At 43.4% G+C, this 14,903-nt stretch overlaps 1 protein-coding gene across 1 annotated transcript in view; it reads left to right on the top strand.

Moving 5' to 3' along the window:
- A2ML1 (alpha-2-macroglobulin like 1) overlaps window positions 1-14,903 on the top strand; it is a 33,482-nt gene that overhangs the window by 13,749 nt on the left and 4,830 nt on the right. Inside the window, exons 10-28 of the mRNA XM_062570848.1 lie at window positions 459-573; window positions 987-1,096; window positions 1,608-1,775; window positions 2,133-2,363; window positions 3,253-3,316; window positions 4,077-4,222; window positions 5,192-5,341; window positions 5,767-5,883; window positions 6,445-6,592; window positions 7,064-7,181; window positions 8,895-9,120; window positions 9,244-9,370; window positions 9,654-9,775; window positions 10,308-10,362; window positions 11,073-11,156; window positions 11,545-11,721; window positions 11,918-11,999; window positions 12,373-12,529; window positions 12,761-12,835. Coding sequence (XP_062426832.1) covers window positions 459-573; window positions 987-1,096; window positions 1,608-1,775; window positions 2,133-2,363; window positions 3,253-3,316; window positions 4,077-4,222; window positions 5,192-5,341; window positions 5,767-5,883; window positions 6,445-6,592; window positions 7,064-7,181; window positions 8,895-9,120; window positions 9,244-9,370; window positions 9,654-9,775; window positions 10,308-10,362; window positions 11,073-11,156; window positions 11,545-11,721; window positions 11,918-11,999; window positions 12,373-12,529; window positions 12,761-12,835 — 2,472 coding nt within the window. The remainder of the gene's footprint in view (window positions 1-458; window positions 574-986; window positions 1,097-1,607; window positions 1,776-2,132; window positions 2,364-3,252; window positions 3,317-4,076; window positions 4,223-5,191; window positions 5,342-5,766; window positions 5,884-6,444; window positions 6,593-7,063; window positions 7,182-8,894; window positions 9,121-9,243; window positions 9,371-9,653; window positions 9,776-10,307; window positions 10,363-11,072; window positions 11,157-11,544; window positions 11,722-11,917; window positions 12,000-12,372; window positions 12,530-12,760; window positions 12,836-14,903) is intronic.

Consider the following 14,903-nt stretch of genomic DNA (forward strand, 5'->3'; position numbering starts at 1 on the left):
ACAATTACTTTTGTCTTCTCTGTGCACTGGACTGTTTCTTGTGGTGTTCTGGCTTCTTGGAAGGGCCACTTTCCTATGTTTTTTTTAAATGAGTATTTGTGCAAATTCTTCTCACTCAGTGAGGAAGAGAAATAATTCAGTTATGTGCAACGGCACAAAAAAGGCAAAAAGAATTAGTATGAGGAGTCCTCAGAGGGGAGGAAGACAGCTTCCCTCCACCTCCCACATCTCTCTGATGCTGTGCCATGTGTGACCTGGTGCAGATGAGTGGCAGAGGCATATCAACCTGTGGGTGCAGCAGTAATCCCTGAGTCAGAATAGCTCTTATAGGATCCTTTACAGAGTAGGCAAACTCCTTCTGAGCAGGAATTTTGTGCTACTATTTCTCTCACCTTTGGATAATTTCTAACATAATTACCTTGTGCAGACTTTGTTCCCTCTCTCTGTGTGTTTTTCAGACAGACAAGATGGGTTGCTTCTTCACAAGTGTGACTCTGTCCTCCTTTAGCCAAGACTTCTGGTATTATCAGGACAGCATACTTGTAGAGGCCTCACTGGTGGAAAGTGGCACAGGTAACTGGAAATGTCTCTAGGGGCTGAGAAAAAGCATGTGAAGATGCACAGATCTCATCAGGAACACCATAGACTTTCAGGCTAGCAAGGGCTCTGTCGCTGGGTCTTTAAGCCCACTGAGGACACAGATATGGACAGAGCCACTGATGCCTGAAGTCATGACCCTCTCTCTCTGAGTGCCTGTGGTCCAGTTTCAGGCAGGGATGCTTAGGAACCTTTCTAAGGGCTAGAAACAACTGGGAGAATCACCAGATACCCACAGCTCTGGGCAAATCATCTCCCTGGTATGAAACGTGTGTGCAGCCAAATATGCACAACATTATTACTAGTGGGTCATTCTACAGGGTAATTGCTGACTGCTTGTTTTCCTATCTCTCTCTCTCTTACATTTCTGTCTTTTTGCTTTTACTTAGAAATACAGGTCAATGCTTCCCACAAATTATTCATCTCTAAAGTTGGTGGCATGGCCTTGTTTGAGGATGTGAATTCTTACTACCATGCTGGAGAGATGTACAGGGGGAAGGTAATTCTCAGCTACAGCCCTTTGGAGAAGAGAGCAAAAGCAATGTGTTGACAGTGACCATTATCTAACAATGTCTTGTTGTGTTCCACCTCCAGCCAAGGCCTTGGGAGGGCATGACTCCCAGAAAAAAATCTTGAATCATCAAAAGTGAGAAAAAATCCCCAAATAAGCCTTGAGGGAGTAGGTATTATGGGGATACATTTGTGTGGCGTAAATGCCAATCATCTGAAATTTCAGCATCTGAGAGGCCTTCTGCTGGGGAGGGGTAGGGTTGTCTCATGAATGTGGGAGTTTCATCACAGCTAGATCACACAGATGAATTAACAGAATAACATAAATTAAATATAGGAGGTGACCAGCAGCAATGTTGATAATACTGTTAGTGCTGGAAGGATGACCTTGCCGACCTTGGAAATGCTGCTGTTGACTTGCTATTGACTTGGAGAAGTAGGATATTCCAGCCACTAATTAGACTGTTCTGGGATCCTCTCTTTCCCCCCGGTGTTCTCAGATTAAAGTCATCGATTACCAAGGCAAATCACTGCAGTACAAGAAAGTCCTCCTCATAGAAAACAATGGTGAGCAGCAGTTTCAGCGAGAGTACATCACTGGAGACTCTGGGACAGCTTCATTTAGCCTGAACACAACTGCTTGGAACAGTGCCTCAGTCTCCCTGGAGGTGGGTGGGGAAGGCTCTGTCTCAACTGACTGTGCAAGGCAGAGATAAGCCTACATGTTGGAGCTAGTTACTGCCCAATTGACATCTCCACTTTGCCCTCTTGAAGGACCATAAATCAAACCAGAAACACCTCAGCATGGTCTGGATATCTGCTTCTTCTGAGACCTTATTTTCTGGATCCCGGTTGCTCTTTTGCTGAACTCTTCACACAGAGACCTGTGTTGCTCAGCCCTGCTCCAGGCTTCTTATCAAGCCACAGCTAGGGTCATCTGCAGCCTGGGAATATCTGATCTTGCTTCTCGTTCCCTAGCTGAATTGCTTAACCATTTTATTTTATTTTATTTTATGTCTCATCAGGCAAGTGTCCTACATCAAGATTCTGATAGAAAGCCTGGGGCAGTTGATTTGAATTACCAGAGAGCCACTTATTTCATACGTCCATTCTACAGCACCACCAGGAGTTTTCTCACTATTGGCCGTGTGCCAGAAATGATACCCTGCGGTAAAAAGAAGGCTGTCCAGGTGGACTTCAGAATTTACCAGGAAGACCTGGAACATGGGCCTAAGCGTGTCATTTTCTCCTACTTTGTGAGTTTCTGGGGAACTGCTGGTGGATCAGCTTAAGACACAAGAGCAGCATCCTCTACAAATTCAAGCCTAATATTCAATAAATTTGTCTCAGTCCAGGAAAAGTAGTTCATTCTCAGCCATCATGAGGTTCGATTCTGGTTTTGATCCTAGGGCTACAGTGATAGCAGGAAAAGCAGCACCCTTTACTTGGGCCCTGTACAGATTCAGAGCAGGTATGTGGCTTACCTGTCCTTCTCCAAGTGGTATTTGTTGCAGCAGCAGCTATCTACCCCAGGAGCAGTGGTAGGCCAAGGGTATTTGTGGGTGCAAGAGCTTTTAGCTATTTGGAGAGTATTTGATGCCTGAGCAGCTGTTCTCCATCTCCCCTTGGGGTTAATGGCAGATGAATAGAAATATTTCAGGCACTAGGCAAGTTACTATGCCTATGCAGTAGCACTCAGCTTCACAAGCACTATTTTCTGTCAGTGGATCCTAGCTCTGTATTTAACAAAGCCCCTTCAGTAGCCTAGAGATCTCAAAAGGTGTATTCAGTTCCTCTGCACCAAGATGACTGATGTCAAATCCATTTATTACAGGTTTTGCTTCACTCAGTATGTGGGCTATTGTTACTAGGAGCTGGACCATGTGAAGAACTTTCCCCAAAGATCATCAGTCATTTCATAGGACTTTTGCATATACCAGATTTAGTGCCTTTTAAAAGATCTTTATATTCTAGTTCATTGATGTTATGAGCTTTCTGTGATCCCTGAAAGTGAGATAACCACTGTATCTCCTTTGTCTTCTCTTTCCTCCATTTAATCTCCAAGTTCAGTGACAGTTTGATCTGCATAGTGATTTCAAAAATTGTGTGACTGGCATTCCCTTCTCTTTCTCTCTTTTTTCTTAGGTTGTGGGGAAAGGAGGGATAGTCCACGCAGGTCAGAAGACTGTTTGGGTTGGGCTACCAAGAAGTAAGTTTTGTGTCTAGCAAGCACTTACTGTTCTGTGACAGCCCCACTTTGTGGATACATGGTATATGCCTCAGCAATACTGAAATGGCTCCTGTTTTTTCTATTGCATCAGAGCATCTTGTGTTTCTAGCTTGCATATTTCCCTTAGCCTTTTGCTTGGCAATGAGAGGTCAGCGCTCAGCATTTCCCAGCCTATAGGTTCAACCTCTATTGCCTTTGTTTTCAAAGAAGTTTCTTTTCGTTGCCCCTGCAAGGGACATGAGCTATAGACTTACCCTCTTTCAAAACCATCCTCCTTTGATTTGCAGTCAAATAACCTTTGAGTAGTTAGGATGCTGCAGCTTATCATCTTGATGGGTGTTGACTCACTGTCTTCTGCTTCTCCATCCCTCCTTTCTTTACCTAAAAGTACTTAGGGACAAAGATCACCTTTTATTTGGTGATACAATGGGTGATTTTTGGTGATGGGAGGCTCTGAATGATGTCCAAGACTCTCACGCTTTGTAGAGCTAAGCTGGAATTCCAAGCTGTTTCATCTCCTTGAGGTGGTGAATAGAACCAGGAAGATCCCTTTGCTGATCTTGAATAGCAGGTCCAGAGACACGTTGACTACTTCAGTGATCTTCAGAAATCTCCTTGAATTTGAGAGACCTGAGGAGAGGAACTAAAACAGGCACATACAGAATGATGGTAAAAGCTGATCAGAGTCCATTTCCATTATCAAAACTACTTTCTCTCCTTCCATCTCCCCTCCATCTAGCACTGAAAAGCTTCTTCTCCATCCCTCTTACCTTTGACTCGATCTATGCCCCAACTCCAACACTTGTGGTTTATGTCATCTTCCCTAATGGAAAAATCATCGCTGATTTTGCTGTCTTCAGTGTCTCCATGTGTTTCAGAAATAAGGTAGGAGTCATGTCTGAGAGTATAACTGAATGTGTGAAGGTGTATGTGTCTGTTACAATCCATGAAGAGACTGTGAAGAATACCTGTTATGTGTAGTCCTGGGTGGCTTATACTGTGTGGAGTGCTGTGTCAGGTAGACTGCTTTATGGGAATGGTGAAGGATGCTGTAATGTATGGAGCAAGCATGTGCTGAACGCTGTGGGGCATGCTGCACTGTCTTGGAAGAGGCAGAGAATTACTGTGTTTTTCTATCTCCATAGGCTTGTTAGCAAGTACAGCCCAGCAGGATCACAGCCCAGCACACTTAGTGCATTAGTCTCCTGGGAGACCTCAGGGCTACTCTACTGCTTCAGCAGGCACTTGGACTTGCTGGTATTTGATGCTGGACAGACAACTGTGAATGGGTGATGGAAGAAGTAGATTTTACCAGCCATTCAGAAAGGGCTGAAGTTCTGTGGTCATTGTGAAATCGCTGGGAATCTGCTCCTTGGCTAGGCCTTGCATTCCAAAGACTAACTTCTGAGGACTGGAATCAGCCTTACTCCACAGCTCCATATCTGCTATATATCATATTCAAACAAGAACAAGAAATGTTTCAGAAAACTGAGACTAAACTCACAGAAAATATTGAGATAAAAACTAGACCTGTTTCTTATTTGAGACTCCAAAAGGAGCAGAAAGAAGGCTGTGGGGATGGCTCATTTGCTGGGTAGAGAAAGTGCTGTGTTCTGACACAGTAATATCTCCAGTATTGCTAGTCGCTATATCTGTCTTTCATGTAATATGTCATCTTTCCTTTTAGAACTCCAACATTTTCTTAAATATACCTGGGGATACTTAGCAGATTCTTTGGATCCTTGGAAACTTTCTTCATGTAGACTTCTCCCTGCTCAGGAAGTGGTAGAACGGTCAATAGTAGAGATCTCACTCTGCCTGGCTCACTTGCATTTTTATGTTGTTCCCTTCCAGGTGAAGTTGGGCTTCTCAAAGACTGAGACCCTTCCTAATTCAGAAGTCAACCTCCACCTGCTGGCAGCTCCTGGGTCCATGTGTGCTGTCAGGGTTGTGGATCAGAGTGTTCTTCTACTAAAGCCAGAAAAAGAGCTCAGCAACTCTATGGTGAGTGAAACTGCTCTGACTTCTCCTTCCATTATATTAACATGAAGATGGAGAGAGAGGTGGGCTATTGCATCTGTGCAGAATTTACCTCTCAAAGAACTCAAAGCACTGCCTAGAGGGATCAGTATTGCTCTCACTGTGGCATGAGTAAGGATTAGGGGATGTGTGTGAGGAAAAAGGTTAAAGGTCACTCTGCATCAGTGGCAAAACCAGACTCAGGTTTTGCTGTCTGATCTCATGTTTAGTTCAGCAGGTCATGCTAGCTCTGTCAGAGGAGAACCAGAGAAGAGTGACTGTGAGTCTGTGCTTTTTGGCATGATTTCATAAATGGTAGCCAGGAACAATTTAGATTTGGGTGTACTAGAGGAATGAATGTCAGGTTTTACTTGCACTGACTGGTAGTTTGCTGCTTCTTGCTTTCCCAGATCTATGGGCTGTTCCCATCTATTTATAACTCCAGGTATCCTCGCCAAGTGTCTGAAGATGATCATTTGTGTGGGTTCTCAGATTCTGATCAGCCTGATGTGTTTACAGCATTCAGGGTAATAATAATTGATTATTTGGGGTAATCCATGAATTGAGAGAAGTGTGATGATGCCCTTACTTTACCAATATCCTAGGATGGCATTACAGATATTGTAGGGAACAGGTCCTGTTCCTTGAATAAGCTACTTGAAATTGTTGGCTGAAAAGAAACTTGTATGGTTACTGCACATTAGCTGGATGATCCAGGATGCCATGTATTATTTGTTACTTGAATTTGATTTTACATATATTTAATCTCCATAGAATGAGAGATTTGAATTGCCCAGGATTAATTTTGCAGTAGGAACTGAACTGTGCAGGCTGATAAGACTTAGTACCTAAACAACTTTGTGTTTGAAAAAGAATAAATTTGGCTAATTCAGGACAGATAAATGAACTCAGGAAACCTTGTTTCCCCATTGCCAGGGAAATCTAAATGATTTCCTCTTAAACTGAAGCAAGACTATAATTTATCAAGCCAGAAGGACAGCTGAGTCCCCACTGTATGAGGGAACAGGTAAAGGGTGGAGAGGGGAGGACAAGCTTCTGGTGCATCAATTCTTTCTTTTTTTCTATAGGAAATGGGGTTTAAAATTCTGTCCAACACCAATATCAAGAAACCAAGAGCATGTCTAACTACTCCATCAACAACTATATTGAAGGGAACAGGAATGTTTATTTCCAAGCCCATGTTAATGTTTGCCCAGCCCTATAAAGCATATAACAGTAAGCACTTGCCAGCTGTTCTTTCTTATATATGGGATGCTTAGTCTTTCAGGGGAAAGCAGTCCTGTATTTGAGACAAGATGCTACAGTTGCTGTATTTGCAAATAGAAGAGAGAAAAATGTTTCCTGTCTCTAAACCTGTCATATTAGTGTGAAGCTGTCTGGGACTAATGGCTTCCAGCTCTGAAATGTTAGTGATTTGCCTGGAGACCAAATCTCATCTTTGAGATGAGGAAATATTTGTCCTTCCTGTGATGCCTACAAACACAGTAAGTCCCAAAGCACATGAGTACTATCAAATGAGGCAAGTGATTTTAAACTTTAGACTAGCACCTTAGGTTCCAGTGCAGTGCTTCTTCTCATGAGCTGATTGGATGACCTGCAGCCTGACCATCCTGAGCTAAGCTGGGGCTCATCTGCTCTAAACTAGAGCTGAGGATCCTGTGCTAACTGAATCTTTGTTGTTTCCAGCTGGGCACCTGACAACAACTGCCTATCAGCCCACTAAGTATTTGCCTATTTCTCAAGCTGAAGAGAAATTTCACAAGTATTTCCCAGAAACCTGGATATGGGATTTGTATTCCGTGGGGTAAGTAAATTGAGCAGAAGTACCTAGTCTGAGTGGCTTAGTGTAACCTGGATTGCAGATGCAGTAGGCTTAGACTATAAGCTGCTGAGGAAGATACCTAAGAACACTTGTCATGGGGCTTATTACTACCAGACTATTTCTCATTAGAGCTGATATCTGCATCCAGTGCATTTTTCTTTGCTAGATGATAATACAGAAGTAGTATCTATCCATGGGAGCAGGCTGCATGCATTTATAGGAAAGCAGATGTGGTGCAGTGAAAAGGTTTGGTATACTGTCTATAGGCAGTTTGTAGTAGCCCTGTGGGCCAGCAGTTGTCAAACTGGGCACAAGGGATGTATCTTGGGGTGTAAGAGAAGCTGATCCATACAGGAGCCTGTTGCATGACTGTGAATTCTGTCCTGAGAGAAAGGCTGAAGCCTCAGTGAGTGGGCAGGGTCCCCTGAGGGAGGGGACCAGTACTAGTGAGGAAGAGAAGGTGCTTGGGTCTGGAGGGGATATGAGATGAAGTGCTGACAGGGCAGCATGAAGCGAATTCTAGATGGCTTTTAAGTGCTTTTTGTCCCAGAGAAGGAATTTCTATCCGGAGTTTCTGCTGCCCTTCTTCCTTGCTGTTCCATCTACTTCCAAGATTCCCCATATGAGCAGGGAGCAAACTCTTTTTCAAACAAGTGTTTTCAAAATAGGAAGGGTGTGCAGTGAATCACAGAGGAGAGGGAGTAAAATGCTGCTGTGGGAGGTCATTGTTTACTGAGCCTCAGGAGAGGGACTTTTGGAGATTTTTCACTTCTAACTTTTTAAGAATTTCTTGTTTGGAGTCTACTTAGACAAGCCTCTCCTCCCACCTCTGCCCTCCTCACCTCCCTTATAATTCCAACAACATCCATCATTTCACCCACTGACTACCAGAAGATATCTCCTACACAATTTGTCTACCAGCCTGATTTGAGCAACCAACGATGTCACTGATCACATGTGCCTGGCAAAAGGATTCTTTAGGGGAAAGTAAATGCCTCTCATTATTAGAGACAAATATCATTAGCTTATGTGAGGGATGCTTTAATTTCTGCTGTGGTAGCAGCCATGGAACAGTCTAGAGCTTTCAGAAGCTGTGATCTGGAAACAGGTACTTTAAGCCAAGTCTCTGCTTTGTCTTCAGATTGGACTTTAATCTGCTATTATTTCACAAAAACAAGAATGGCTAGATTTGTCCCTTCTGCTGAGTGCTGTTCTTGGGCCAGTTCTGTTGCTCTTCTGTTTCCTGGTTCTTCATTCCTAGGCCGAGCAAAATAAAACTGCTGACAATTGTAAAGCAATTTTAGATAAGAAAAGTGCAAGTGCTGCCTGAGGAAAGTGATGACTATGACTGATGGCATCTTCCAGGCTTGTAACCCCCTGTAATATTGTTGTTCTGTTGATACAAGCATCTGAGGCAGAGGTGGAACTGAGCTGCTAATTTGGACATCTGAAATAGATACTGTGAATATTTTTCCTCTCAGCTGCTCATGGGATGGTGTGTATTGGCACATCTAATTCATCTAAGTGATGTGTCCCTGGGTGCTTTTTCTATACTCTGAGGGCTTCAGGTTCAGTAGAGTTCTGAATTAGTTTAGCAAACTGGATGTACTGGGGAGAAGGATGCAGACCAGGTCACCTGTTGCTGTGTACAATGAGATTCTGTTAAAGTTTCTATTACTATCCACTTCTCCTCAGTCCCAGTGGGAAGAAGAATATCACTGTAACTGTGCCTGACACTGTCACAGAATGGAAGGCAGGGATGTTCTGCACAGGGCGTCATGGCTTTGGACTTGCACCTACTTCCAGTCTGCTTGTTTTCAAGCCTTTTCTTGTGGACCTCACATTGCCATCTTCTGTGATCCAGTGGGAGACTTTCATGTTGAAGGCTGCAGTCTTCAACTATTTGCAGACGTGCATGAAGGTGAGCCTTATCAGGGGCTCTGCAAGGAAAGCAGGGCATAGGTGGGTAGGAAATGGCTAAGGTCCATGGCCTATTTTAGGAAAGGTGAGATGTCACAATCTGCCATTCCTGCTGCCCCTTCAGATCCAAGTGACCTTAGAGGAGTCCACACACTTCCAGCTGAAGCCATGCAAAGGCTGTGTCTACAGCAGCTGCTTGTGCGCCAATGAAGCTAAGACATTTCAATGGAGTGTTACAGCTAAGCAACTGGGTGAGGATAACAGGGAATTGGGGTGGTGGAGTTGGGAAGGGAGATGCTTTGTAAGAGCTGACAGGAAGTGAAGAAACTGGGATGTGTATCTTGTTAACTTGAGGGTTCTAGTTTGCATTCATCCTAAGGACTTAAATACTCACAACTATGGTAAGAGGTACACAGCCTCCCGTATTTAGGGCTTTGATCCAACACTTTGCTGCTAAGAGGTGACTTCAACTGTGTTAGTGGAAAGCTTTTTCTTATAAGATACTTGCTGCACTAAATGTTTCTTTATTTTCAGGGCTAATGAACATCACCCTGAGCACAGAGGCTGTGGCTACCAAAGAGCTCTGTGGCAAAGAGATACCATTTGTCCCAGCCCAAGGACAGAAAGATACAATCATCAAACTACTTCTAGTCCGGGTCAGACAAGCTCTTCTGTTACCTGGATATACAAGTGGGCTTTGTGCAATCCCCAGATGCTATGCAGATTAATTTGGGGAGTTATCCCTTGTTATTCAAGGCATGTAATTAGAGACTCAAGGCCTGAGCTGGGCCCAGTTGTGAGGGCTGATGGATGTGGGAGGAATGGGGTTATCCTCCACTTCATGCCAACCTCTGTTCTTTTGCTTGTGATCAGGCTTCTAAATGGAAAACTTTAAATATACACCCTCTTTCAGGCCCTCCTTCTTCAGTTGAGCCTCCTCAGCTCTCCACTGAATCTTAAAGCATCTGTTTCATATACATTCAGAATTCAGGTCATTCAAAAATTCATATTGTTTTCTTATCTAGAATTAAAATAATTGTCAATAATTTTAATTTTATGTGACAATGATATTACTCCAGCTGGCAATTGAGCCTGAACCAGGGTTTTGTCCATACCTATTTCTAATCCACATGTAATTCTGCTTCTCTCTTATCTGCTCATTAATGTTACTTTTATATGCTCCAACAGCCAGAGGGAGTGTTGGTAGAGAAGGCTCACAGCTTCATCCTGTGTCCCAAAAAAGGTATATAAATTTTTGCATTTCAGTGTGCTCATCTCCTTTCTCCCTGGCTAGCTACCTTCTGAGTTTTTCCATTTACTGGAATATTTTCCTCTGTCAGACTGGTCAAGCTGCAAAGGCATATTCTAATTCTGATGCCTCCAGGAGCTTCTCCTGGTTAGAACAGAGGGATCCAATCCTTTAGCATAAACATCCCTGTTAGTAATGTGACAGCCCAAGGTCTTTCAACATGTGGAAATGAAGCCAGACTACTGAACATGGCCAGGCTGGAGGACATGACTTTGGATTTCTGCTGCTGCCCTGAAGTTTGTGGTATATGATGGAACCAATAGCAGATTTTGAGAGCACTAGGAGCATGGAGAAGACATATCCCTGCAACTGAAATCTGAAATGAAATGCAGTGACTTATGTAGAGAAAAGCAGGAATGTGGCTTTGGCTACAGAGGTTTCTGGTCTTCTGATCAGATCTTCTGATCCTCTCACCCTCTTGAGAAGGAAGGCTGAAGGACAGTACAGTCATGATGAGGTGGACAGAGGAAGCTGAGGGTGAGATGGGACAGAATTTGCTGGGTGATTTGGAAGCTCTGTGACAGGAAAATGGATGTTAGCACACAACAGTCATGATCAGAGAGATTCTGGGTATTTTGAAGGCTGTTTTTATCAAAATCTCTTTCTTTCTGCCTCCCCACACATCTTGCCCCTTCTGGTACCAGAGAATCCCGCACAGGAATCTGTGTCCCTGATGTTGCCTCTAAATGTCATTGAAGGTTCAGTCAGAGCCACCATCTCAGTCACTGGTAAGGAATTCAGCTTTGATAATACCTTTCCAAATCCTGTATATCTGAGTTTATCCCAGGAAAGCCCAAGCCCTTTCCAAGATTTTGAGGCTCCACTGCCTTTTGTATCCCATTTATGTGACTGTGTTTCTGGTTCCAGATGGGCTAAAACACATAAGAGGAGAGAGGTCATTCTTTTTAAGGGCTTCCCCTGGCAGGATAGGAATGTCTTCAGCTGATATGCAGGGCACAGCAGAGCTAATACACCAACTGGACAGAGCTGTACCTGCTCTGCTGTGCTGGGGCTGTGTTGCGTGGTGCACTGCCAGGAACTGGTCACAGATTTCTACAGGTAAATAGCCAACTACCTGGCCCAGAAAGTGGTCAGGGTGCCTATGCTCTGTTCCAGGTGACCTCATGGGGACAGCACTGCAGAACCTGGACCACCTGGTGCAGATGCCGCATGGCTGTGGAGAGCAGAACATGGTGCTGTTTGCCCCTGTTGTCTATATGCTGCAGTACCTGGAAAAGACAAGGCAGCTGACTCCAGAGATCAAGGAGAGGGCTACAGGATTTCTGAGCAATGGCAAGGACTGCAGGCCTGTCTTCCTCCTCTCTCTCCCACTCTGTGTTCACCCTACTAATAATCTCTGGTGCATACTCCCCTTCCCCCCCAGGCAACTCTACCACTTATACACTTACACCCCCAATTCCCTGCCCAGTCATCTCATTGCAAATACCATTCTGAGATCTGAGTACTAATTTCCTGTTCTTCTTCCTAGGGTACCAGATACAGCTGCAGTATCAGCACCCTGATGGTTCCTACAGTGAATTTGGTACCAGGGATGAGTATGGTAATACTTGGTAAGACCTAGGTTCTCTCCTTACAATACCTGCTGTCTAACTGCCTGGAGGGTGGGTAGCTTCCTGCACTGAAACCTTTCTGTCATATTGGACCCAAAGTGTTTCAAATGCTTTACAGGCCAGGGCACTCTAGAGGTGTGCAACTGTCCTTGGGATGAAGAGTGACACTGGACAGGCAAATTAGGAGTAACACTACAATACGAGAGAAGATACTTGTCAGTTTCAAACTCCCAGTTTTCTTTCTCTTTCTCAGTTTCTCTGTAGAGTCCTTCTTTCTGCTTATTCTCCCCTCTCTTTCTTATTCATTCTATCTCATTCTGCTTGTGTTCCCTCTTTCACATGCTTTTTTTTTTTCTGTTTTCTCCTCAACCAGGCTGACTGCATTTGTAATCAAATGCTTTGCCCAAGCCAAACCATACATATTCCTGGACAACAGGGGCATCCAAGCAGCTCTCACCTGGCTGGAGTTCCATCAGCTTCCCAATGGTTGCTTCAGAAATATGGGCCAACTTTTCCATACAACCATGAGGGTAGGGACCAGAGCACCTTCAAGGACATACTAAAAGCAGTTCTTGCCAAATGTACAAGCAAGATTTTTTTTTTTTTTTTTAGTTCAGTTTTGTGTGTTTTCTGCTCTCTTGCATGCAACTAAACCAGAGAAGGGCAGGGCCTTTGCTGAAAAACTTCAGGCCTTTGTGTATTATCCTTCCCAGCTGTTTGGATATTTGTGCATGTTTTTGCATATGATTATATTTATGCAGGGAGGTGTGGATGGAGAAGTCCCCTTGGCTGCCTACATCACTGCTGCATACTTAGAGACAGGAGAGACACCAAAGGTAAATATTGGGATTCTTTCCCGTGGTCTTCCTTCAGATTTGAATCCTGAAGACCTCAGTAGGGATACTGAGGCACACAACAGAGCATCTTGGAGAGGTTCAGGGACAAAGTAATGGGATGGGGGAGGAAGGGCTTATCATTTCTTAGGAAAAGGCCTTGACCACCCCTTGACAAGGGCATTGTTGGCAGGGGAGAGAAGGTAGGGTTAGGTTACGAGGAACTGTTGGGGTTCATGGCTAGATAGCAAGCCTACATCCCTGGCCTTGCTAATTCCTGTTTCTTCCCCCCTGTGCCTTGCTTCCCCATGCTCTATACACATCAGTTAGCAGTGATGTGTTTGGGAGCAATGGTGGGCATTGCTGCTCTTGCAGCCAAATAAATAGACATAATAATATTTTTAATGTGTTTTATCTACCAGACCATGGGAGTCTGGGGAAGGAGTGTTGCAGAGAGGTACATATTATGAAATAAAGAAAACTAGAATTGCCTACCCAAATAATGATGAGGGGGATCTCTTAAAAGTGCTGAGGATCATAGCTAATTATGAAACTCTGTGGTACTGGCAATTAAAAAAATATAATCAACTAAAATGCTAAGGACATTGAGAAGCAAAACTTTCTGAAAATATGAAAAGTGAATGAGCGGTGCTTTTCATTGTGGTGGCAAGCAATGGGCATAGAAAAAAGGGAGACAACTGTAAATTAACCTTCATCCTCACAACAGACATCATTTCGATCATCTTTTTTTCACCATAAGGACAATCAAGTATTGGAACAGGTTGCCTAGAGAGGTTTAAAAATCTCCGTTCTTGGAGGTTTTCAAAACCCAACAGGATATATCTCTGAACAACCTAGTCAGATCTCATAAGTGACCATGCTCTGAGCAAGAGGTTGGATTAGAGACCTCCTGAGATCTCTTCAAACTTGAGTTATTTGATTTCCTGATTCTGTGAAGTGTCTGAGTTTCAGCTGACTTGCGTGAAGGAGGCTTTTTATGAAACTGAATGAAAATATTTGACATGTATTGTGCTCCATAGCAGAATGAAACACAAGGTCAAGAACTTTTATCCTAGTAGTGGAAAAACAAAATTAAGGAGTTTGTAGTAGATCTTTGTGGCCAGTTCTGTAATTTGAGGAGGAAAGCAGGAAGTTCCTGAGAAGAAACCAAATTGTGCTCCAGATCCGTGAGAAATATCTCCAAAGAGAGACAAATGGAACCTCAAAGCATTTTGCATGATGAATCAGTGGTAACTGCTGTGTCCAGAGTGAATCCACCGAGGCTGACCAGTGTTTTGATCTTTGTGATGTTAGAAAACCTAAGCTACCACAGAATACCTCATGGAATTCCTCATGCTGCAGAGAAGTTGACAAGAATATTTTTATCTCAGAAAGAATTGTCCATGGAGTGAGGAACGCTTTGTTACAGCAGAAGTTAAAGAAACTATTGGTCTGAAAGCAACCAGATAGTTATTCAGTTGCACACACATGCACAAACCATTGCTTTCAGATAAAATGTTCATGATAATGAAAAGTCAGTCACAAGTAATGACAGAGAAGCAGTTTAAAACGTATCTTACAGTGGTCATCTTGGTCCAAGTAAAAGAATTTGCTGAGTAGATCTGTGGGTAGATAAAGTGGGAAAGATAAAGCCTGTAATAGCACTCAGGAAATTTCACTGATTGGATTATAAATGGTTTTAGGAAGAATATGCAATCTCTGGAGGTCAAAATCCTGAAAAAAAGTTTGAGGATGTCCTCCAAAAGTTCAGGCTCAGTATGGTTCAGAACAGAACTTACTTTCCCCTACAAACATAATTAAAAGATTCATGAAAGTCATTTAGGTATTGAAATATTGGAAAAAAGTTGGAGATGTTTTACATAGTCATGAATAAGTTTATATTAAGGCATGCTTTGCATGACAATAATCAAGACAGACTCAAAGAAGCCTCCACCCTCACCCCATGTTGGAAATTGTTCCAAGAGATCAAACTAGATTGTTTATGTTGGCTGGGAAAAAACAGCTTGTTATAGAGAAGCAGATCCTTAGCTGGCACATGACTGCTCACAGG

This window comes from Rhea pennata, chromosome 1 (assembly GCF_028389875.1).
Source record: "Rhea pennata isolate bPtePen1 chromosome 1, bPtePen1.pri, whole genome shotgun sequence".
Taxonomy (NCBI): Eukaryota; Metazoa; Chordata; class Aves; order Rheiformes; family Rheidae; genus Rhea; species Rhea pennata.